The following is a 25,633-nucleotide window of genomic DNA, read 5'->3' on the forward strand; positions in this document are numbered from 1 at the left end:
GTTTTGGGGATTTGGAGCCCTCTCTGGTGGAAATGTGTAACTGCAGTCAGAACATTCTGTAGTGTGGGTTGTTCTTCCTGAGTGGATGAATCTGCTGACTGAAAGAGAATCAAAGAGAACTCAGTCTAAACTCGGTGAAGGAGCGTCTCTGAGGATGAGAGTGAATTATCTACTATAGTCGTCACATCTTCATCAGTGTGATGTTGATTCTGAGATCATTTGAGGCCGAAACATCGAGCCGGACCTCCTTTTAGAGTCTGTGTGATGTTAATACGTAAAGACGTACGATGTGGTGTGAAAAACTCGACTCCTCTGACTGTTACTTGATTGTAGGGACCACTGCAGTCACATCACTAGAAGCACCTAATTCAAAGTAAATGGTGTCTACAGGCTTCGTCAGACTGTGCACGTTTCTGGAGCGTTCTTTTACCCAAGGTTCTCTTCGTGTTCACAGACCTCCTCCCCCATCTGTTCTTCTAGTCATGTCTAAGTCCTCTCATTATATATTAGTCAGAGAGGGCGTATAGGGAAAGCTCTCAGCAGCAGCAGAGAACAGCGTGTACAGAGTGTTGCAGCCTGTCAGAATTTCAGCACGGCTGGCTAGAACACTGTGTGGAACCAAATATAGCTTTTTATATAAAACATATTCCACATATGGTCAACATATCATAGCTTTCTCCCTAGATACTGACCGAGTGGATTCCTGGATGGTATTAGTTTTACTGATGTGAATATGCTGTATGCCTATACTATACACCCCTAATCACTACTCAATCACTATTCCCTACAATAGAGCACTACAGAACACTATTACAGGGAACAGAAATGTCCCCTAATCACTATTCCCTACATTAGAGCACTATAGAACACTATTACAGGGAACCGAAATGCCCCTAATCACTATTCCCTACATTGGAGCACGATAGAACACTATTACAGGGAACCGAAATGCCCCTAATCACTATTCCCTACATTGGAGCACTATAGAACACTATTAAAGGGAACTGAAATGCCCCTAATCACTATTCCCTACATTAGAGCACTATAGAACACTATTACAGGGAACTGAAATGCCCCTAATCACTATTCCCTACATTAGAGCACTATGTAGAGCACTATTATAGGGAAGAGAAATGCATCCTAATCACTATTCCCTACATTAGAGCACCATAGAACACTATTATATGGAAGAGAAATACACCCTATTCACTATTCCCTACATTGGAGCACTATAGAACACTATTATAGGGAAGAGAAATGCACCCTACTCACTATTCCCTACATTGGAGCACTATAGTACACTATTATAGGGAAGAGAAATGCACCTTAATCACTATTCCCTACATTAGAGCACTATAGAACACTATTATATGGAAGAGAACTACACCCTATTCACTATTCCCTACATTGGAGCACTATAGAACACTATTATAGGGAAGAGAAATGCATCCTAATCACTATTCCCTACATTGGAGCACTATAGAACACTATTATAGGGAAGAGAAATGCACCCTAGTCACTATTCCCTACATTGGAGCACTATAGTACACTATTATAGGGAAGAGAAATGCACCTTAATCACTATTCCCTACATTAGAGCACTATAGAACACTATTATAGGGAAGAGTAAATGCACCCTAATCACTATTCCCTACATTGGAGCACTATAGAACACTATTGTAGGGAAGAGAAATGACCCTAATCACTATTCCCTATATTGGAGCACTATAGAACACTATTATAGGGAAGAGAAATGCACCCTAATCACTATTCCCTACATTGGAGCACTATAGAACACTATTATAGGGAACAGAAATGACCCTAATCACTATTCCCTATATTGGAGCACTATAGAACACTATTATAGGGAAGGGAAATGCATCCTAATCACTATTCCCTACATTGGAGCACTATAGAACACTATTATAGGGAACATAAATGCACCATAATCACTATTCCCTGTATTGGAGCACTATAGAACACTATTATAGGGAAGAGAAATGACCCCTAATCACTATTCCCTACATTGGAGCACTATAGAACACTATTATAGGAAACTGAAATGACCCCTAATCACTATTCCCTACATTGGAGCACTATAGAACACTATTATAGGGAACAGAAATGACCCCTAATCACTGTTCCCCACATTAGAGCACTATAGAACACTATTATAGGGAACAGAAATGACCCCTAATCACTGTTCCCCACATTAGAGCACTATAGAACACTATTATAGGAAACTGAAATGACCCCTAATCACTATTCCCTATATTAGAGCACTATAGAACACTATTACAGGGAACTGAAATGCCCCTAATCACTATTCCCTACATTAGAGCACTATGTAGAGCACTATTATAGGGAAGAGAAATGCATCCTAATCACTATTCCCTACATTAGAGCACCATAGAACACTATTATATGGAAGAGAAATACACCCTATTCACTATTCCCTACATTGGAGCACTATAGAACACTATTATAGGGAAGAGAAATGCATCCTAATCACTATTCCCTACATTAGAGCACTATAGAACACTATTATAGGGAAGAGAAATGCACCCTAGTCACTATTCCCTACATTGGAGCACTATAGTACACTATTATAGGGAAGAGAAATGCACCTTAATCACTATTCCCTACATTAGAGCACTATAGAACACTATTATATGGAAGAGAACTACACCCTATTCACTATTCCCTACATTGGAGCACTATAGAACACTATTATAGGGAAGAGAAATGCATCCTAATCACTATTCCCTACATTAGAGCACTATAGAACATTATTATAGGGAAGAGAAATGCACCCTAGTCACTATTCCCTACATTGGAGCACTATAGTACACTATTATAGGGAAGAGAAATGCACCTTAATCACTATTCCCTACATTAGAGCACTATAGAACACTATTATAGGGAAGAGAAATGACCCTAATCACTATTCCCTATATTGGAGCACTATAGAACACTATTATAGGGAAGAGAAATGCACCCTAATCACTATTCCCTACATTGGAGCACTATAGAACACTATTATAGGGAACAGAAATGACCCTAATCACTATTCCCTATATTGGAGCACTATAGAACACTATTATAGGGAAGGGAAATGCATCCTAATCACTATTCCCTACATTGGAGCACTATAGAACACTATTATAGGGAACAGAAATGACCCTAATCACTATTCCCTATATTAGAGCACTATAGAACACTATTATAGGGAAGAGAAATGCACCCTAATCACTATTCCCTACATTAGAGCACTATGTAGAACACTAATATAGCGAACAGAAATGACCCCTATTCCCTATTCCCTACATTAGAGCACTATAGAACACTATTATAGGGAAGATAAATGCACCATAATCACTATTCCCTGTATTGGAGCACTATAGAACACTATTATAGGGAAGAGAAATGCACCATAATCACTATTCCCTACATTAGAGCACCATAGAACACTATTATAGGGAACAGAAATGACCCCTAATCACTATTCCCTACATTGGAGCACTATAGAACACTATTATAGGAAACTGAAATGACCCCTAATCACTATTCCCTACATTGGAGCACTATAGAACACTATTATAGGGAACAGAAATGACCCCTAATCACTGTTCCCCACATTAGAGCACTATAGAACACTATTATAGGGAACAGAAATGACCCCTAATCACTGTTCCCCACATTAGAGCACTATAGAACACTATTATAGGAAACTGAAATGACCCCTAATCACTATTCCCTATATTAGAGCACTATAGAACACTATTATAGGGAACTGAAATGACCCCTAATCACTGTTCCCCACATTAGAGCACTATAGAACACTATTATAGGAAACTGAAATGACCCCTAATCACTATTCCCTACATTAGAGCACTATAGAACACTATTACAGGGAACAGAAATGTGAAAATTCCAGTGGAGTCTGACAGCCATAGATGAAAGCTTGAGTGCTATGCTGTGTTTACATGTGTTTACCTCGTAGCGGTGTGTGTTGTTTATTTAGAGTGGGAAATGTAGGCGGATGTTCTTTCATTTTTTGTCCAATAATACTGGTTGGGCCTGTATTTCACCAGTGAGACATTTGGGATCCATGGCTCTCCAAAAAATCAATATCCAGTTTATTTCATTGCTGCCAACCATGGCAAAAGCTGGAGAATTGAATTCCTGTAATTTTCCTTTGCTGTTCCATTGAAAACAATGGAATAGATGGTTTGCCGCCATCCACCTACTGCAAAACTTTTTGTGACCACAGGGCAAAAGACGCATGTATGAGACAAACGACCTGAGAAATTTGGACGTAAAACAACTTTGAGCAGCGTTTTTGTTGGGCTCAGATAAGCCGCTGTGTGCCTACAGGCACTTATTAAGACTAGAAAGCAATACTGACGTTTGCCGATATATGATTCAGTTCTGTTACTGCTAGTTTGTGCAATAAAAATATTCTAGGTTTGCTTCAGTTGTTAAAAATGGTTCTTATTAAAAGTGGGTGGATGTCCCAGAGTAGTACTCCACTGCTGATATTACAAAAATAGGCTCAATTAAGCATCTAAAAGACTGTTATTTGAGAAACGAGGTTTGGGGTGTACTTTATTAAGGATGGTGTGCACTGACAGCTCTGCTAATACTGCACAAATACACTCCTCCATACACACTGGCCTGGTGACGCCCACCGGGGTCACCCCCCCGTCCGTTCTGCATTCGGCAGGGGGAGGAGATCTGCCGAGGTTTAGTCCTCCCCCATCCATCACGCTCTCTCTTATCTTCCTCTGACTGCACCCTCGCTCTCCGAGTCGTTCACACTAACGCTCACTAATTCTTCACACTCTTATCAGACCTCCTCATCTCCTGACCTTCCCATCAGCCCCTGACCGGACCGCTGCACCACCCCTTCTGGCCTTTGCTGTTTCACCAGTACCTAATGGCTGCTGTCAATGTTCACAGTACATACTGTGTGTACTATTTACCATATTCACAGTACTTACTGTGTATAATATATGCCTTAAATACAGTACATACTGTATATACTAAATACTATATTTACAGTAGATAATATAGGTACTATATACTATATTCACGGTACATACTGTATGCTACAGTGACAGTACTTACTGTATATACCATATATTACATTCACAGTAGATAATGTATATACTGTATACTATATTCACAGTACTTGCTGTATATATTATATACTATATTTACACTAGATACTGTATATACTATATATACACAGTATATACTGTAGATACTATATGTTCACAGTAGATACCCCGTATTCACAGTATGTACTGTATATACTATATAAACAGCAGGTAGTGTATATACTATACACTATACTCACACAGTACATACTGTATATTTATTACCTTCTATATGACACATATGATTATAAAGCAGGACTAGTTTTGGTTGCAGCTGTTTTCCATCTATTGGCTAGAAGAAAATGACTGACTTGCAAATTTGAAACACCCACTCCCCATAACGGAGGGGCTGGTTTCATTTTGGTGGTGTTATGTGTCTTGGTGATTGCAAATTGAGGCTGCAGAGAGAGCGGGGGCGGGGCGTGGGGCGGGGGGTGAGGTGACAGAGCATGGTCATTTATTTTTCAGAAGATGTGAACTAACAGTGTAAAACATTGTGCTGAGAATCATCCGCTGTTTATCTTTTTATCTTATTAATAAAGCTGCATGATACGCACAAAGTCCCTTATTGCAATTATATTGCCCTGGGGACCCAGTGGGAGTCATATATATATACGGCTGTATGTGAAAGTTTAGGGGCCCCTGGTCGAGTTAATGCGTTTATGTTTAATGTTAATGAAACAGAAATCGTGTGCTACAGTTTGAAGTAAAATGCCATATTTAGGTGTGATTGCTGTCGAGCAGGTGCTCACCGATTTCCAAGAAAATCAACAAAGCATAATTTCACCTGGAGTGTTTAAACGTTTGCATATAGACTGTATACGGTCTCAGCCTCACACCTAAACAAAGTATCTGATATCTGTTGCAAGCTAAGCTGGCACGTCTGTGTGTGTGCAGTTCTGTGCAGTGGGCTTATTCGATACGAAGGGCAACAAACCTTTACAAGCAGTTCTGCACTCCATAGTAGCTGAAATAAAAAATGTGTGTGAATTGCTAAAAATGATTTGATTGTAAACAGATGTCCTCATGTGTTTTCTGTAGTGCAGACCACTTTGTTCCCTGCGGGTGTGTTTTTGTTGTGGCGCCGTTTTAAAAGGTAATATGCAGCCCCCTCCTGTTAAAGTAGGCGGTTCTTTATGACGCAGAAGTCTCTGACAGCAATGATTAATGGTCTGTGACCATCATGGTTAAAATAACGAACACAGCCGTTAACACATTAACATGTTGTGGTGTTCTTGATAAGGAAAGCTAACAAACATATCCACGGCTTCGGTTACGTACCGTCGGCTCAGGGGATCGAACCGGCGACCTTCTGGTCACAGGGCAGGGTTCCCTAACCTCCAGCCCTCGACTGCCCCCTTCTTTAAGCTAGTTAAAGAAACCAAAACTGCAATGAATTTTGGGTAGATTCTGCTAATTTGAGTTTAAGAAACTGAACTAACTGTTATATCAGTCAGTAAAGCGCTGTTTAACTGAAACAACTGCAATCTAAAATGAAGATATAAGATATAAATATTCTGGCCAGCATTATCGGTTATCATTTTTAGCCCCTTAAGATCTTTATTGGTACAAAATACCAGTCGGGTATTGCAGTCTGATGAGAAGTGAAGAGCTCATAGGGCAAATTCTGAATTTCTCAGCATGTGTCTGTTATCACGACCTCACAGCCCAAAGGTGCCAGTTCACATTAGTGAGTTTACTCTCTCTCTCTCTCTCTCTCTCTCTCTCTCTCTCGGAGTCTATTCAGAGTTGGACTCTGGCTGTGTGACTCTGGTGCTAATGACTGTCCCCACAGACACCTCGTCTGCAGGAGTGGCAGAGTGACTCAATCACTCCAGCTAATTCCAAATGCCAGCAAAGCAAATATGCACCAAATCACTGAACCGCGCTGGCTAATGTACAGTATTTGTTGTCGAAACACTTTTGTCCCTTCGCTAACGCGCGTGCTGACCTCCCCAATGCTGCTAATGTTCATCAAGGCCACCGACGTCTGAAAGACGCGAGATTTCTCTGGCGGTGAGATGCGTTTTCTTCCTAATACCACTTTTGTGACCGTTTCTTTCGGCTAAACCGTGCCGGGCTTGTCACCAAGGTAACGGCCGGCCGGAATGCTGGCACTGATAATGCAGCATTCAGTCGGGCTAGGAGAGTCTATTCAGCGCGGACTTGTGAATGTGTATTTTAAACATGTGCATCCTGAAAACACTGGAGTTTCCTTTAATACAGGGGATCTGTTATACGGGGGTTAATATTCTTTATTTAAAGTTCACCGAAATAAGGGCTTTATAACACATGCACACACAAAGTGATGGACCTTTGTTCCATCTATAACACTTGTACAGCATAATTCTAAAATAATGGAATTTTTAAGGCTCCTCCAGACTTCAGTGTGAATGGGTGGGGCTAAACTGCGGTAGGCAGATATGAATGTAAATGCACTGAATTTCAAAACATCATAAAAACGCTGAATTTAAAACAGGCTCCTTTTTCAGCTTCGCTTAAAGCTCTAACACTGTTTACATACATCAAACTCTTTCATTAGAAAAGTGAGAAAAATTCAATATTCATATATATGTACACTCTCAAAAATGTGGTTCTTCAGGGGTTCTTTAGTAAACACAGTGGTTCTATATAGATCCATGAACACTCAGAGAACAGTTTGCGTGCTTAAAAGGTTCTTCGCATAGTGAAATGGTTCTTCATGTTGATGGAGAATGTGGTGTATGTGGATCAATATAGAATGCTTTTGAAGATGGTTCTTTATAGCACCCAAAAGGTTCTATTGTTACAAGCTTAACATTGTTGCAATAGCAGAACCTTTTCTGATGCTATATTGAACCGTATAGAACAAATTCGCCATCAATCTGAAGAACCATTTCACCATTCAAGGAACCTTTAAACATGCAAATGATTCTTTGAGATATCATGGTTCTATATAGAACCATTTTCTTTACTAAAGAACCCTTGAAGTGCCTACTTTTTTAAGGGTTTAGAAAAAAGGGTTCTGCTATTGTTACGATATCAAGCTTGTAGTCCTTTTTGGTGCTGTAGAGAACCCTTTTCAAAAAAGGTACTACATAGAACCATTTACAACACATTTTCCATCAATTTGAAGAACGTTCGCCATGCAAAGAACCATATAAGCATGCAAATGGTCCTTTGAGTGCTCATGGTTCAAACAGAACCATTGACTTTACTGAAGGACCCTTGAAGAACCATCTTTCTTAGTGACCGTTTGGACTGTGAATGTAATAAGGGATGGTGGTCAGTGCTGTATGCGTGTGCTTGAGTAAACCACACTTGGTGTCTTTAGGCCTTTAGAGGGTTCTGTTTATGACGTGTTTGTGGAAGGAGACAGTACGGAACCGTTCCTGGTCTGCGCCGTGTGCTTAAGGGTCCTAAAGTGCAGACTGTCGTTTCTCAGGATGCCGAGCGAAGAGGCTAATTGTTAGGTTGAGGAAAATTAGGGTGTAATTAGTGAACCACACCCACAAATTAGCCTGTTTAGAGCGTCGTAAACTCAGAGCGTCTTTCTTCCTCCTGCTGTACGTCTGTGTCTCTCTCTCTTTCCCTCTGTCTGTCTCTCTGTCTGTCTGTCTGTCTTTTCCATCATTATTTCAGCAATCATATTGTTGACTCATTCCCGACGGAAGGCATTTGAAAGCGCCGTTGCAGCCCTAATGCTCGTTATTTTAGCACGGTCCGCCTCAGCAGCGCTGCAAATGGCTCTCGGTGTGGTTGATGGCGGCCGTTAGCTGAGGGAATGAAAGCTGTCGTTCCGTTTCTCAAATAGCAGAGCAAATAGAAATCTCAGACAGCCTGGACGGAACGCCGGATTTCATAAAGGAGGCAATTCCAGACGTTATTGTTTAGCTGAAATCATGTAATGTGTTGGAAAGAGCTACAAAAACTGCTTTGCGCTCCTTTTTGTTGAAATATTATTTGCACTTACACTGTTCTGAATGGGAGGAGGCTGTGTTGACAATACAATCATGATGATGATGCTGAATATCTGATTTTTTTTATGCTGTAGTGGCAAATCTGTAGTCATCACAGATAAAGTACTGGATGATGTGTTGTGCTGTATACAGTCTGTAAAAGTTTAGGACATCAGATTCCATGTTGTTGATTATCTGAGTGTAAATAAGTTTCAGATCCTCTACAGAGACTCACTACTGTACACTTTAATACACAATTACTGTTTATTTACTGAATTTAAACATAATTTAAATTTAAAATTAAATCATGAAATTTGGTCTGTGCGAAGGTTATGTTTTATGTTTTGTGTTTTATTTTACCTCAATATGTTAAACTCAGCAAACCAACAGAAACAGTGCACTAAAATTTGCATATGTGAAGGAGAATTCCATCATTTTTTCATATTTCAAATAAATTTCATGATTGATAGGTAAACAGAGCGGTTTGGAGTCAGAACTGTTCACAGTGGTGGTGATAGGACCCAGACGTCCACCTCTAAAAGCTCCCTCACAGAAAGTTCCTACAGTAAATGGTTATGAATTCACTGCCTGATGACTGAGACACTGTTTTATGATAGTTTAGAGAACTTAAACTCCATTCATGGTGGAGGGATACATGCAGGGCGCTGTGAGGCAAAATAGTCCCCAAAGAAAACTTATTATTTCAGATTTTCCACTATTTTCCATCATCAACATTCCATATAAACTCAGAAGACTCGTGTAGGTTCACTGGTGGTTCTGGATAGTAAATAAAATGTCTGTATTTGTGTTGTAGTCATGGCGACCCCTGGTTCCTATCACCACCACTGTAAAGACGTCTCTACACTGAATTTGGAGAATACTGTGATACTGAATGGTGTCAGAATTGCTCAGCACTGATGGAAACCTTACGTGGCCATATGACCCAAATCTCCAGACTGGATGCTAATCTGACGGTCGATGGCGAACGCCTCCTCCTGGTACAGCGTGTCCTTTGGCTGAGATGGATGACGCATCCTCAGCTTCTGCTGGCTGAGATGAAGGATGGAAAATGCTGATAAATATTTAACGCGGAGCCGTGGGGCGTTTTAAAGAGGCAGGCGCAGCCTCCTCGGGAGCGTGGCAGGAACCACTCAGGGGAAGGGAAAGGAAATCATCAGCTCATATTAACATGCTGCTGACTTCTGAGTGACACCAGCTATTCTTAGAACGCTCGTCATCATCGCACGGAGCTAATGTGCAGATTCTGACGGGTTGCGGATGCAGATGGGCGATATGGCAAAAAATCTAATATTGTGATGCTCAAGAACATCTTCACGATACACAGTAGGCGATGTTTTATTCACACGTGTACCAGAAAAACAGTAGATGCCTAAACAAATGTCTGTAGAAACATAACTAGACTGTAATATACTGTACGTACAATGATTTTAACCTTATGTAGATCACTGTACTGTGACTGTGCAAAGAGTTTACTTTAGGTTTTTTATGCATCTTTTTATGCATTAAATCATCCAGTAATATAGTGATGCTATACACCTTTAGAAAACTTGGATCTGATTCCCTCAAACCGTTTTATGATCCGTTACTCACAGCAGTTACGATCGTTTCATTTACATCACCAGCACCGAATGAGCGTTCTAGACTCTGTAACTCCGAGTCAGTAACTCAGACAGTTATTCTGACAGTTGAGTGTTTCCTTTCAAGTGAGCCCAAGATCAGGACTGCAGAACAAGGTCTGTGAGAACAGCGCCCCCTATACTTTGGGTACGCCATTTCAGGCTAAAATGGGGCCGCAGTTCACCGGTTAATGTTTATTCAACATAATAAGGAAGAGGAGGAAAAGAATATAATAATTGGTCAAAATGAGCTTCTTATTATTCTACACTTACTGTCCACTGATTGTAGTTTACAGTCTGAATTTGTCTTTTTATGATCTGTTCATGTGTTCAGTGTTCTACTTTACTCCTCAGTCATGGGGAATATACCCACTCATCATTGTAGCCAGGGAGCTTTTTTTAATTTCACAACGTACGAGTGCTTACCTCACAGCTAGTTCTGATCTCACAATGTGATTGGCTGAGAAACATGCAATGAGTGCCAGTATTTCCCATTAACAGCCCTCCAAACAAATCTCTTTAATCATCACATCTAATAGTAATAATCAGTGATTGGTGTAGATCAGGGGTCTATAATTAAAACTCAGTAAGGTCCAGTTAGAGAAAATATCCTCAAGCAAAGATCCGGAACATCATAATGTCTAACCTGCATCATGATTCAGTGCCATATACTGTTTACTGAAGTAGCCTAGTAGGAATATCAACATCTTATACAGTCAACAACTGAATATCAAACCAAATAAAGTACAGTTCAGTAACATTTCCACAACATTTATTACCAGTTTCTCTTTTTAGATCACGCCATGTGAAATAACTTCCCTCTGACTCACTTTCTTCTCCGACCGCTGTGTCTCGCCTCGTCCCTCCCCTGTGTGTGTCACTCACTCGAGTCTCAGTGCTCATCATAATGCACAGATCTGATTGGCTGAGTAGCGTCACGTGTGATATGTACAACGCATGCGATTGGTCTGAGTCTCCCGGGCTGCTAAAACTACACTAAAGGCTAGAAAAGTTATGCCGATTAAAACAGGACCACCCCATCAAAATTAAAGAATTCTCCATAGTTTATCGGTTACAGGTCCAGGTCCGCACTGCACAGCGTCTGGGTCCGGACTCGGGCCGCGATCCGCCTATTAGTGACCTCTGGTGTAGTTTAACTGCCCAGTTACTATAACAACTGGAACACCACAGCAGGTAAATGCTAATTAACCTGAGCTAACCAGATTTGTAGGGCAAAAGGTTGAAGGCTCTGAACAGCCTGTGTGACCAGTGTGCACGTTGCCATGGTGACAGCATCCCCCGAAAACAGGTGATGATCAGCTGGAGAGCTTTGGCAGTCTCTTTATTTTACTATCGCTTAAATGATGACCTTGCATTCTGCAGCGTTTACATTACCAGAATGATCTTTATCTTTTTTTTTTATCAAAAGGAAATCTGGACAGGCCCGGCTTTCAAGGGAGACTGCCAGAACTCCACCCCCAACCCCCACCCCCAACCCCCACCCCATTCCCCTCCCCCTTTAAAACCCAAACACATTTATTTATTCCGTTGCGTTTGCATTGTGAGGGAGGAAAAGAGCTGCAGGTGTGAAACAAACTTGTTTCTCCCAGTTTATAATTTTCATACACCTGAGAAGCCGTTTCTCTCCCCATCAGTCTCGGAGAATAACGCCTGAGAAAATATCCTGAGAAGTCGCGACACCTGTACTCATCTGCTTCCCCTCTGGGCAGTCGCGAGAAAGAGAGCTGGAGCTCAGAACACCTCCCACTTCAGGCGGCGCTGAGTGAGCGAGGATGTGTTTGAAATGAACTCGTCGTCTAATAAAGTTTCCTTTATTCGCTCGTCAATCTGTGTCTTTTCTCTTTAGCTGTGAAATCAGGAGGAGAAGCGCTGGCTTACGGCTCTCGGTCACGGATCCCTGTGTTCTTGTGCTTTAGAAAATATTGACTTGGTGTTCTGTGGGTGACGTGGCTGTTTGAACTGGTCATGAAATGCAAACAAGTCAGTAAAGCAAAATCTGGTTAGAAGCTGCGATGTTTACTGACCCTGTTTCACGCTGCCTCTTTGGAAACATCGAGTATTTTTAAGTATCATCACATGAAATATTCTGTTCCGCGTATATTTTGTTCATGTTATCAGATGAACTAGGACTGCTGTTGAGCTGGTGAGACCCCCCTGCTGTGAAAAACTATTCACACCTCTCCACAAAGACAGAGATCAAACTGTCAACTGCAGCTTTCTGCACTGTTAGAAATAAAGGTTCTGTACATTTTTCGTTCATCAAGGTACAAACAGTGTAAATGTTCCCTCAAAGCTCCAACAGTGGTTTTAAGGTCTGATTGTGAACCTTAAATAAGTGTTTCCAGGTGAAAAGTTCGTATTTGTACCTTTTCATAACCGAATGTTTTAAACAGAACAGTAAAATAAAAGCCTGGAGACGAGACGGGGTGTGTGGAGTCAGTACAGCTTAGAACATATCATTTCAGTGGATTATGGTTCAGTTATGTTCCCTGACTAAAGGTACTGAGATGGAGGCTTGAGGGTTCCACCCCAGTGACCAGAGGGGAACTGACCCAGAGACGGTTTAGCACCTTTATTTCTTTCATATCAAACAATCCTACAGAACCGACACAGTGAAGACACTGTTATTACACTTTTATTGTGTTTAAATGCTGTTTGTTTATTGTGTCTAGTTTACTTCGGTTTTTGTAAATCATACAAATTTTAATCAAAATATATTCCATCAATGCTACTGAAGTCATATGAGTATATTATATATTAGTCACACTTTATTATGATGCTCCCCTGTGATGATCTACAGACACCTACATTATTAACGAACCTTCAGGTGATACTCTGTTGATTATCAGCAGCATTAAGGTCAGAGTTAGGCTTAGGAGGAGCTTTAGGTTTTGGGTTGAAGTTAAGGTTAGGTTTAGGTTTAGGGTTCAAATTCAAATCCAAGTGCATTTCATAGATATTCACTTGAATGCTAAATAAAGACTGACCAACTGCAGAGCATCTACAGAGGACCATCAAAATAAAGTGTTACAGAAATGTTTTATTTTTTATTTGATTTTATGGCTGCTGTGAAAAAAAGAGTTAAACTGATGGTTTTCAACATCCGTCCTGCACATCGTTAAGCTTCCCATGCTCTAATACGGCTGACTCAGCACGTCACTATTGATTATACAGTAGTAATCAAGCTATTTGCTGAATAATCAAGTTAACAGATGATCAAAAAGGCCAAACAGTAGAAAAGTGAACTAAAAAACAATCTGCAAAGCCTTTCAGAGATTTCAGAATACTTTAGAGAGAAAGACGCACCATTCTGTCAGGCGCTGTTTCATACTGATCAGTAGGAGAAGTAAAAATATGCAAATGGCCCACAAATCAGTGCTGCTCCATCGAGAAGGTAAATATTATTGATTGAGTAATCGTGACGTGTGATTTATCTCACTGGGCAGTTAACAGGTAGTAAAAACGAGCACAACTAATTAGGCCACACTGGTTTTCACAGTCACACTGAATTCACCATTTTATTGTGAAATTATCTCATTTTACGGTATTTTCTGTAAGAACACAGCAAATCACTGTGAGGCGAATGTTGAGTCTGTACTGCACAGCATCATGGGATATGACAGCCAGAGTTAAACAGGGGTAAATAGTTTAATAATAACGTTTTAGGTGGTTTTATAATCACAGTTAAGGTTTTCTGCTTTTTATTTTTGGGCGTCTTTTAGTCACATTTGTGCGAATTATAAGGAAACTCAGACTGTATAAATGTGTGTATTTTCACATAACAATGCTTGTGTAAGATATTCTGTGCATATATAGTGCAAAACATGGTGAATAAATATGCTTATTGACATTGCAGTCGTTTAATCACTTATTTCAGTTTTCAAAACTATTCAAGTCTATTAAAATTATTAGGCAATTTTTAATATGTAAATATACTGTAAATTCTGGCTACTGAGCTGCATTTAGAGCAGTTGTGTAAAAATACAGGAGATTAGAGTGTTTTAAGTACAGCTCTTTGCTGTAAGTGTAGAGCTGTACTTAATACAGTAATGATGTGATGAAATTTTACAGTGAATTTTTTATGGTGTAAACCTGGAAAGCGCTGCTTTACTCAGCGTGCTGAGCCTCTTCCTCTCTCTCCTTTGTGTCTTCCAGGTATTTATGAACAGACATTTCTTATACAACTGCAGTGCTCCAATCCTGGATGTGAAGATTGCCTTTTGTCAGGTGTGTGTTCCATACAGGTAAAATAACAGGTAGAGTATTCATTCACTTCACTCTCCCCTCCATTTGTTCTCAGTGTGTCAGTGTCTGAACTCAGTGCTGAAGTTCTGTGTTGAAGGTTTAGCAAATGAGCTTATTAAAGTTACAATATTGACTTTATTCATCAGAGTGAGGTCACTGATTGATTGTTTTTCTGTGAACACATGGTCAGACCTTCCCATCTATGTTGGTCTGGATGACCTTGACATTCTCAGAGATGATTTAAAAAGCGTGTATTTCTGAGGGTGAAGGTTCCTGCATTTGTATAAACTCAGGTGTAGCTCTTAGTAGTAGTGGACGATATTCCAGTTCACCTGATATATGTGCTGAAATTCCTCTTCAGGTGTTAGTTTTGTCATTTCTGTTATACCCATATGCAAATAAATGATAATGTGATGTATAAACAGGTCAGAACTCGCTGACTCCCTCACCTCTCGTGTACTGAGCTGCAGCCTGAGGTCAGTCTGTCCAGTTTAAAATCAAAGGAGCGACATCAGAGTGTAATGAGTTAACGGGGAAAAGAGAGCGGAAGGAAAAGCCAGTCTCTTGGGGTTAGCCGTCAGCTGTTAGCCTAGCATGGAGACTAGCTTGGCCAGCTGCTTCAGGGTCTCGGCCTACAAGCTGAGAGGCTCCCCAGCTTCTCAGCTAAACTAATAGGGTGAACGGCTGTAATATTTACTAAACTCCAGCGTCGGATGCTCTGAGATTAAAACTCGAGGGTGAGAGACGTTCATACGAGGCAAACGACTTTCAGACGGAAAACTACATTCAGCAGCGTTTTTGCGAGTCTGAAGTCGGCTTCCTATTCGCCAGCTTCTTTTTCAGATTTTCCCGTTCCACCTTAAATGATGCAGCAGTTACATTCTGGCACCTGAGGCACCAAAACATAACTGCTGCACCATTTAAGGTGGAACAGGAAAATTCGAAGGTGGTGAATAGCCGACTTCAGCTTCGTACCTCAGAGGAGCCGCTGTGGGCTTTACACACAGTCGCCTTCACCTCGTTAGGGTGAGAAAGCAATACAGTATATAGTACATATCTGACTGTACGTTGATCATTTCTGTTTTTACTGTTTCACCCAATAAAATATGTTAGATTTGCTTCAGCTGTTAAATATGGTTGTTATTAAAAGTGAAGGGACGTCCAGAATGAGACGCCATCGTTAATCTGCAGAAAAGGTTTACTTAAGCAGCCAAAATGGTTTTATTGGGAAAAACATACAGAAATACACTGTAGAGTGATATATACACTGAAACCATCAGTAGCCTTAATTATACTGTGATACTGTGATCTTAGTAGTTGCTGTGATGGTCAGTGACAACAGCAAACTGTAATTAAATATGAATTATTTCTCATTCGTGGCTCATTGAAACAAATGGAAACTGTGTGAAAAGTGCAGATTTGGAATGTTCAATCTAGACCACAGTAGTGTTTATAAGTAGAACAACAGATATTTTATTGTAATTTTCTATTTGATGGAAATTTAGTGTACAGTCTTGTTTTGAGGAAAGAAAAAAACTTTATATTTTTGCTGTTTTTTGGTATCTATTTTCATGTAAACAAGCAGAAAAGAGTCAGACGTGCAGAATCAAGCCTGTCCATACAGAATGCACTCAAAAGCTTAGATACGGTTCAAAAGTTTGGAATCACTGTTTGCAATAAAACTGAAAGCATAAAATTAAAAAGTGCAGGTAAATGTATCAAATGATTCTAATGTGGTGCAGATACTGCACAACTGTCACCAGATCAACAAACTAATCAGCAGGAAAATCAGCACCAATAGCAATCAAATTTAAATTATGCCTAAAACATGATTGAAAAGGATGGTTCTTCAAAAGGTAGGACCATGAGTTCTATAGAAAAGCATTAACATGTTTCTTTAGACTGATGGAGAATGTGTTGTATATGGTTCTATATAGCACCAAAAAGGGTTCTGCTATTGATACAATGTCAATCTTGTAGCAGTAGAACAGCCCTTTTTGATGCTATATAGAAGCATTTTCAAAAAAGTTCTACATAGAACCATACACTCTTAAAAATTGGTTCTTCAAGGGTCCTTTAGTAAAGACAGTGGTTCTATACAGAACCATATACACTCAAAGAACCATAGGCATGCTTAAATTGTTCTTTGCATGATGAAATTGTTCTTCAGATTGATGGGGAATGTGTTGTTTATGGTTCTACATAGAACCTTTTTGAAAAGGGTTCTATATAGAACCAAAAAGCGTTCTGCTATTGTACACAAGCTTGACATTGTATCAAAAGCAGAACCCTTTTTGGTGCTATATAGAAGCATGCACAGCACATTCTCCACCAATCTGAGGAACCATTTCACCAAGCAAAAACACATTAAGCATGAAAATGGTTCTATGCAGAACTCACGATTCTAAAAAGGACCAAAGAACCCTTGAAGAACCATCTTTTTAAGTGTGTACAGTCAAAAGAACACGGTTTTGCAGGTAAATGAGATGTTGATGCAGCGCCACAGATGAAAAGATATAGAAGGCCTTGTTATCCTGAATCACTAACCCTAACATTTTTAACGGTTTATTAAAAGACGGCAGACGGCTGACCTTCTCCAGAGCTCATCAGTGTTTTTGGGGCGGTCAGCCTGTCAGACAATCTGTAATTTCCTGTTTTGCACAAATCAGATCGTTCTTTTGAGAGACGGACAGTCTACTAGGTCAACCTGTCACAAGACTGATGGTCGTTTAACGGCAGTCTTTTAAAAAAACCCCTGCGCAGGGGCCATGAATGTTATCTCTGACCTGTAAAGATATTTACTGCCCCTCGATTTAAAGCCCTTCCTTCAATAAGAGATAGCAATTATCGCAAATCAGTGTTAATCAGCTTCAAATTATTGCAGTCAATTCAATGGTGGTCCAATGCAGTGATGGATGAGTCCCATAATAAAGATACTCTCTCTCTCTCTAGTTCTCCCCAGTCTCCAGCTTATTTGTGGGTTCCTGGGTTGGGATGTGCTGGAATACAAGTATTGGGAACAAAATATTAAAAATACAGAAATTAAGTATCTGAGGCAATATTGAGAAAACAGTTACTTTTTACATTTAAGGAGAATACTTTTAGAATACTTACAGCCTGAGTAGACTGATAAATCAATGTGCTTATTAGTTATTAATCTCAGTGTTACTGAGCTCTGCTAAAGCCTGAGTAGACTGATAAATCAATGTGATCAGTTATTAATCTCAGCGTTACTGAGCTCTGCTAAAGCCTGAGTAGACTGATAAATCAATGCGATTGGTTATTAATCTCAGCGTTACTGAGCTCTGCTAAAGCCTGAGTAGACTGATAAATCAATGTGATTATTAGTTATTAATCTCAGCGTTACTGAGCTCTGCTAAAGCCTGAGTAGACTGATAAATCAATGTGATTATTAGTTATTAATCTCAGCGTTACTGAGCTCTGCTAAAGCCTGAGTAGACTGATAAATCAATGTGATCGGTTATTAATCTCAGCGTTACTGAGCTCTGCTAAAGCCTGAGTAGACTGATAAATCAATGTGATCAGTTATTAATCTCAGTGTTACTGAGCTCTGCTAAAGCCTGAGTAGACTGATAAATCAATGTGATCAGTTATTAATCTCAGTGTTACTGAGCTCTGCTAAAGCCTGAGTAGACTGATAAATCAGTGTGATCAGTTATTAATCTCAGCGTTACTGAGCTCTGCTAAAGCCTGAGTAGACTGATAAATCAATGTGATCGGTTATTAATCTCAGTGTTACTGAGCTCTGCTAAAGCCTGAGTAGACTGATAAATCAATGTGATCGGTTATTAATCTCAGCGTTACTGAGCTCTGCTAAAGCCTGAGTAGACTGATAAATCAATGTGATCGGTTATTAATCTCAGTGTTGCTGAGTTATTGAGGAACATTAGACACCAGATTTATAATCTCTGTTCATGTTGAGCATCAAGACGCCTGAGAACTTCTCCACTGCAGGTCTGATATCACCTGAGAACACAGCAGAGCGAGTGCACTGGTCCCGTCTGTACACTCAGTTTAGCACCCAATGAAAACATCACAAACCGCAGACACAGAGCAGAACCACTAACAGTGAAGCTGGACGTCACAGCGCTGTAGCCTAAATACTGTAATCAATTTAGCTAATTTTATATAGACAGGTTGTTTAATGTCAGCTCAGTTTGGTTCTATTGAAAGCAGATTTTATCATTAATAAAAGTGTATTTGCTTTATTTATTATATCTGTTAGTTTTTATGTTTAGTAAGTTTATTCAAAATTATATAAAAAATATTTTTATGTAATTTTTTTCAGGTTTAAGTTTTGGTTTTTAGCTGATTGTGAGTTGAATTTTCATTTCGATGCATCACTATTGAATAAGTGTTTTGCAAAACTGCCCAGGAGATTCAGTTCTTGTCAGAGGCAATTTAGTAACTAAATTGGCCATATAGTTCATGAATCATAGCAGTTACTAAAAAAAAGCATAGTGGATGCTGAATAATTAATAGTAGACACTCAGTAATTCATAGTAAATACTGAATATTTCATACTAGATACTGAATAATTTGTAGGAGATACTATATAATTCATAGTAGGTACTAAATAATTCATAGTAAATACTCAGTAACTCATAGTAAATACTGAATAATTGATAGTAAATACTAAATTCATAGTAAATACTGAATATGTCATTGTAGTTATTGAGTAATTCATAGTAGTTACTTGGTAATTCATAGTAAATACAGAATAATTCATAGTAGATACTGAATAATTCATAGTAAATACAGAATAATTCATAGTAGATACTGAATAATTCATAGTAAATACAGAATAATTCATGGTAGATGCTGAATAATTCGTAATAAATACTTAATAATTCATTGTAGATACTGAATAATTCATAGTAAATAATAATAATAATAATAAAATAATTCAAATCACATCCTATGTAATCCCTAGTAGTCACTAAATAATTGATATTGGATGCTGAGTAATTTATAGCGGATAGTGAATAATGACCTTTTGACCCTTGTCTCTGCTGTCCTTCAAGGTTCTGGTTTATCGGCTGCTGGTCATCGTGTCGTAATCGTGGGTGAATCATTAGTTACTAATAACAAAACTGACACCTAACCAGCGTTAGCGAGTCAGCTAACATTACCATCTGAAAACATGACAGCAGTTTTAGAGCTAATGTTTACAGTTTGGATCAGCGTTAACCCAAAACCTTCTTCAGATGCGCTGATGAAAACGCACCACGCTCATAAATGTTCATGTTCCAGATCATGTTTTGTAGCATTTTTCAATGTCGAGCTCTTTAAGATTAATAACTGAATAACTAGCGTTCAACACCAGCACTTACGGACATGTCAGAACATCTGAGGAAGCAGAAATATGTGTACAAATATTAATTCCTCATTCCAGTGTGTGTGTCTGTGGTGGAGCTTCTGAAAGCTGGACAGCCTCTTTGCTCAGGTCTGCATCAAACCCCAGCTAGTTTATCTATATTTCATGCCGTGTGTTATATTTAGCCTCTGGTCCTCAGCCGAAACGCTGCTTGCTATTCACGTCGGTTCTTTTCTAGTTTCTGTGGGATGACGTAGAACCTGCTCCACACTAGAGATCACGCTGAAATCAAGAGAGGCAAAGCAGATCCACCACTGAAGAACAATCTCCCATCAGCTGATCACATGTAGAGCATTTAAATCAAAGAAGACCCTCGAGTGCTTTTGACTCGTCTTCTCTGAGCTCCATGCAGTGAAGAGCTTCACCCAAAGCCCCAGAGTGAAGCCGTGTTCTTCTGTAGGATGTTCTACAGTTCTCTCATGTGCTATAGTGTGCACTGCCTGCCTGTCAGACGTTTGGGGACACCTTGGCTTCTTGAATTTTCTCGTTGTTAAATTTTAATTGAGTAAGAAAACTCACTTTAAAGGTTTAGTGATCATAAAGCAGCTCTTTCGTTTACATTAATCTCCAACTCTCAGCTTCAAGGTGTGTGTCTGTGTGGGAAGAGAAGGTTTATAAAAATTGTCATTTGTTTTCTAAACTTTCTTAAAAGCTCAGTTTGAAACTTTTTCGACCCACATGTGGTTTAAACACATCAGTTTTGAGGTGTGAGTGCTGACGTCACAGTGAGGGCAGAGAACGTGTTGGTATTCCGGCCACTCGATTCTGGTCATTTGATTGTACTGGGCGGGATTTTTGGTTGTACTGCGAGGAATTTTGGCTGTACTGGGAGGGGTTTCAGTTGTACCAAGAGGACTTTCAGTTGTACTGGGAGGAGTTTCGGTTGTATTGGGAGGAGTTTGGTTGTACTGGGAGGAGTTTCGGATGTATTGGGAGGGGTTTCAGTTGTACCAAGAGGACTTTCGGTTGTACTGGGAGGAGTTTCAGTTGTACCAAGAGGACTTTCGGTTGTACTGGGAGGAGTTTCAGTTGTACCAAGAGGACTTTCAGTTGTACTGGGAGGAGTTTCAGTTGTACCAAGAGGACTTTCGGTTGTACTGGGAGGAGTTTCAGTTGTACCAAGAGGACTTTCGGTTGTACTGGGAGGAGTTTCAGTTGTACCAAGAGGACTTTCGGTTGTACTGGGAGGAGTTTCAGTTGTACCAAGAGGACTTTCAGTTGTACTGGGAGGAGTTTCGGTTGTATTGGGAGGAGTTTCGGATGTATTGGGAGGGGTTTCAGTTGTACCAAAAGGACTTTCGGTTGTACTGGGAGGAGTTTCGGATGTATTGGGAGGAGTTTCAGTTGTTTAGTTTCGGTTGTTGAATGTGTCTTGGAGAGACGAATGTGTTTATGCTACTACAACATGTATAACATGCTATAACAACCTCCTGATATGGTTTGAGTGATCAGATCTGTATCTGTATCTTTTCATTTCTATGTGGCCTCATCCAGATATAATCCTGATACTGAGGACAGATGAAGTGACCAGGTGTAAACAGACAGTCTTCTCAAAAGATCTAAGCTAGGAAACAAATCTGATTTGCCTGCAGTCTGAACACAGCCTTACTGACAAAATCTGATTTTCTGCAGTTATCAGATTATTAAGTGTATGTAAACACACCCATTAATGTGTTTTTTAAAGTGATAAAGAAAACATGATCGGATGGATTAAATAAAGTCCCTAAAGTGCTGCTGAGATTATTGTGATGTCCAGTAAAAGGGAGATGAGGTCAAAGCTGGATTGTGTTAAATGAATTTTTTAAATAATCATAGCAGCTGTTATTAGACGGGGCATTGTGATAAAACTTACAGCTCTCTCTCTCTTTTTTTCTTTGCTCTCTCACTCTTTCTCTCTCTCTCAATTTAATTCAGTTCATTCAAATATGCTTTGCTGACGTGACAATATAAACACACAGAGGTTCTAAAGCATCGTGTAAATGATGAGAACTGAGACGAGATGAAGGAGTTAATGGAGTTCATTTCAATTAGAGTCAAATATTTGTTACCAGGTTATAAAAGAATGTGAACCTCTCTCTCTCTCTCTCTCTCTCTCTCTCTCTGTCTCTCTCTCTCTCTCCCTCTCTCTGTCTCTCTCCCTCTCTCTCTCTCCCTCTCTCTCTCTCCCTCTCTCTCTCCCTCTCTCTCTCTCTCTCTCTCTCTCTCTCTCTGTCTCTCTCTCTCTCTCCCTCTCTCTGTCTCTCTCCCTCTCTCTCTCTCTCTCTCTCTCTCTCTCTCTGTCTCTCTCTCTCTCTCCCTCTCTCTGTCTCTCTCCCTCTCTCTCTCTCCCTCTCTCTCTCTCCCTCTCTCTCTCCCTCTCTCTCTCCCTCTCTCTCTCCCTCTCTCTCCCCCTCTTTCCCTCTGTCTCACTCTCTCTCCCTCTCTCTCTCCCTCTGGCTTGTTGACATTACATTTGGCTGAATTGAAGTCTCAGTGCTGAGTAAATAGACTGTGTTTGTCTGTTATTTCTGTGTGGATGGTTGGTGATGGTGAGGTTGTTCCTCTTCCTGTGCAAATAGCTGCTCAAATTAACTCCCATAAATGTCAGTGTCGGCTCTGTCTTCAATCGAGTGGATCCGTTCTTAAGATCAAAGCTGCTGAGATGAACCGTGACACATGGAAACACCTTAAAGGGGAACTGATCTTTCAAATTTCCTCCATCATTAAGTGGGTAAGATGTAATCAGAGAGGTTCAGAGTGGTTTGGTGTGAAACGCTCTGTTCTAGATAAACGTACCGAGTCAGAACTGTTCACAGTGGTGGTGATAGGAACCAGACGTCCACCTCTAAAAGCTCCCTCACAGAAAGTTCCTACATGAAATGGTTATGAATTCACTGCCTGATGACTGAGACAAACAAAATATTATACAAAAAAAAAACAATATAGAAAAAACAAACACTGATATCAATACCAAATTTATGTAAAAGATCTACGGTCACAAGGTCAGTATCTCTAAACTAGACTCTAGAGGGCGCCAATCTCACTATAGGCCTATAAAAATGGACTGAAAAGCAGGAAAAAAACAGTCACTTTTAACTTAAAAGTCCAAAAAGTCTTTTGGTTACGTGTCTGTTCTCCATTTCCTTTCCATTCTTAAAAAAAGGTGGTTCTCCAAGGCTTCTTTGGAAAATAAAATGGTTCTATATGGAACCTTGAACACTCAAAAGACCTCAATGCTCTGCCAAGCGATCTTGCAGGCGCCTCTCAGTTCTGCCAGTATAAAAAATGACATTGTGGACATTCCAGTTTGTAAATAACACGCTTAGAATATTATATGATATTGATATCGCTGTTTGCTTTTTGTATACAGTTTTTTTAATGTGTTGTTTACGTAACTTTGATATTTGTGAATCACCTGGACGTCCAGCGTCATGTGACTAATGAACTGAAGGTGTTTACAGCTCCTGTGTAAAGTTTGTGTTGTGACTCTCTTTGAAGGCTCAGGCCCAAATGTGTCCACAGCCATGTTTTAATAAAGGCTTTTATTTAATGAAAAGTGGTATTTTTTCCATTTTTTATGTAAAAATGACCAACTTGTGTGCAGACCTCCAAAATAAAATCTTAAAAATATCTTTGTGTCATAATGTTATATTTTTACCATGTTGTCCACTCTTATCTTGACCGAGGGTTGTCCTGAATGTACTGTTGTTTGTGTTTCTGCAGTGTTTGCTAATGTCTCCTCACTCTGAGTCCTCACATTTATACCTGTTCATCTCCTGTAGAGCTGGGCAATATGACAGTGTTTATTATTATTGTGATAAATTACATCACGGTATGTCTCGAAGTGCTTTTCTGAGGATTTTATGAATATTGTCAGTGCTTAAAAACACAAACTATCTGATCAGAGAGTCTGATTAGTCCTGTTTAACTGGATTTAGTGCAGCACAGTGTGTAAAATTCTGAATACAAATAATTAAATTCAGTTTTAATAAAGAAAAGAAAAAACTTTACTAAAGAAAATAACTCAATATAGAATCATGAACACTCAAAGATTAAATGCTTCTTTGCACAGTGAAATATTTCTTCAGATTGATGGGGAACGTACTGTATATGGTTCTGTGTAGAACCTTTTTGAAAACGGTTCTGTTTAGCACCAAAGAGGACTCTTTCATTCTTACGATGACAAGCAATACTTTTTTTGATGCTATGTAGAACCACATACAGCACATTCTCCACCAGTCTGAGTCTATATAGAACCATGAACACCCAAAGAACCATACTTAAATGGTTCTTTGCATGGTGAAAGGGTTCTTTAGAGTGATGGAGAATGTGCTGTAGATTGTTACAACGCCAAGCTTGTAACAATAGCAGAACCCTTTTTGGTGCTATACAGGACCATATACAGCGCATTCTCCATCAATATGAAGAACCATTTCACGATGCAAAGAACCCTTTAATCATGCAAAGGGTTCTTTGAGTGTTTATGGTTATACAGAACCATTACAAATCACAACACTGGAAAAGTCAGAGACCAATGGTAATTTAGAACCATAGGCTCTGTTTTGAACCATGTTCTGCTTAAATGGTTCTTTGCATGGTGAAATGGTTCTTCAGATTGATGGAGAATGTGTTATGTGGTTCTATATAGCACCACAAAAAGGTTGTTCTATTATTATACTCTTGAAAAGTTCTATATAGAAACATATACAACACATTCTCCATCAGTTTGAAGAACGATTCCACAATGCAAAGAACCTTTAAAGCATGAAATGGTTCTTTGCAAGGTGAAAGGGTTCTTTAGAGTGATGGAGAATGTGCTGTAGATGGTTACAATGCCAAGCTTGTAACAATAGCAGAACCCTTTTTGGTGCTATACAGGACCATATAGATTCTTTGTAGTGAGTGTTTATGCTTATTCAGAACCATTTTCTTTGCTAAGGAACCCTTGAAGAACCATTTTTAGTGTATTTTTAAAATGTGGCCTCACTTTGTCTTTGCCAACTTATTAGATGTCAGAAGAGATGAATATCGTGACTTATCGTGTTGTAAAAACCTCCTGAAGTATCGTGAAGTGACGTTCTGCCGTATCGCCCAGCTCTAATCTGTCTCACATATGTGCATCCTCGTCCTCAGCGCACGTTCCCTCAAGACTGAAGAACGTTCTGTTTTGTATTTCTTTGCTATCAATCCTGAAACTTTTGAGATTTTATGCTAAACGTTCTCCTAATCAACACCCCGGCCGCTTAATCACGA

At 39.6% G+C, this 25,633-nt stretch overlaps 1 protein-coding gene across 6 annotated transcripts in view; it reads left to right on the forward strand.

Moving 5' to 3' along the window:
* Nucleotides 1-25,633, forward strand: part of mapk10 (mitogen-activated protein kinase 10) — a 145,239-nt gene that overhangs the window by 43,462 nt on the left and 76,144 nt on the right. For 4 of the 6 annotated variants that reach the window (XM_036588114.1, XM_036588120.1, XM_036588119.1 and 1 more), the window contains exon 2: nucleotides 14,914-14,985. In XM_036588114.1, coding sequence (XP_036444007.1) covers nucleotides 14,914-14,985 — 72 coding nt within the window. Of the gene's footprint in view, nucleotides 1-14,913; nucleotides 15,015-25,633 lie in introns of all 6 variants that reach the window. The other 2 variants (XM_036588121.1, XM_036588115.1) reach the window with 2 other exon arrangements.

The sequence above is a fragment of the Colossoma macropomum genome, unplaced genomic scaffold (assembly GCF_904425465.1).
Source record: "Colossoma macropomum unplaced genomic scaffold, Colossoma_macropomum, whole genome shotgun sequence".
Classification (NCBI taxonomy): Eukaryota; Metazoa; Chordata; class Actinopteri; order Characiformes; family Serrasalmidae; genus Colossoma; species Colossoma macropomum.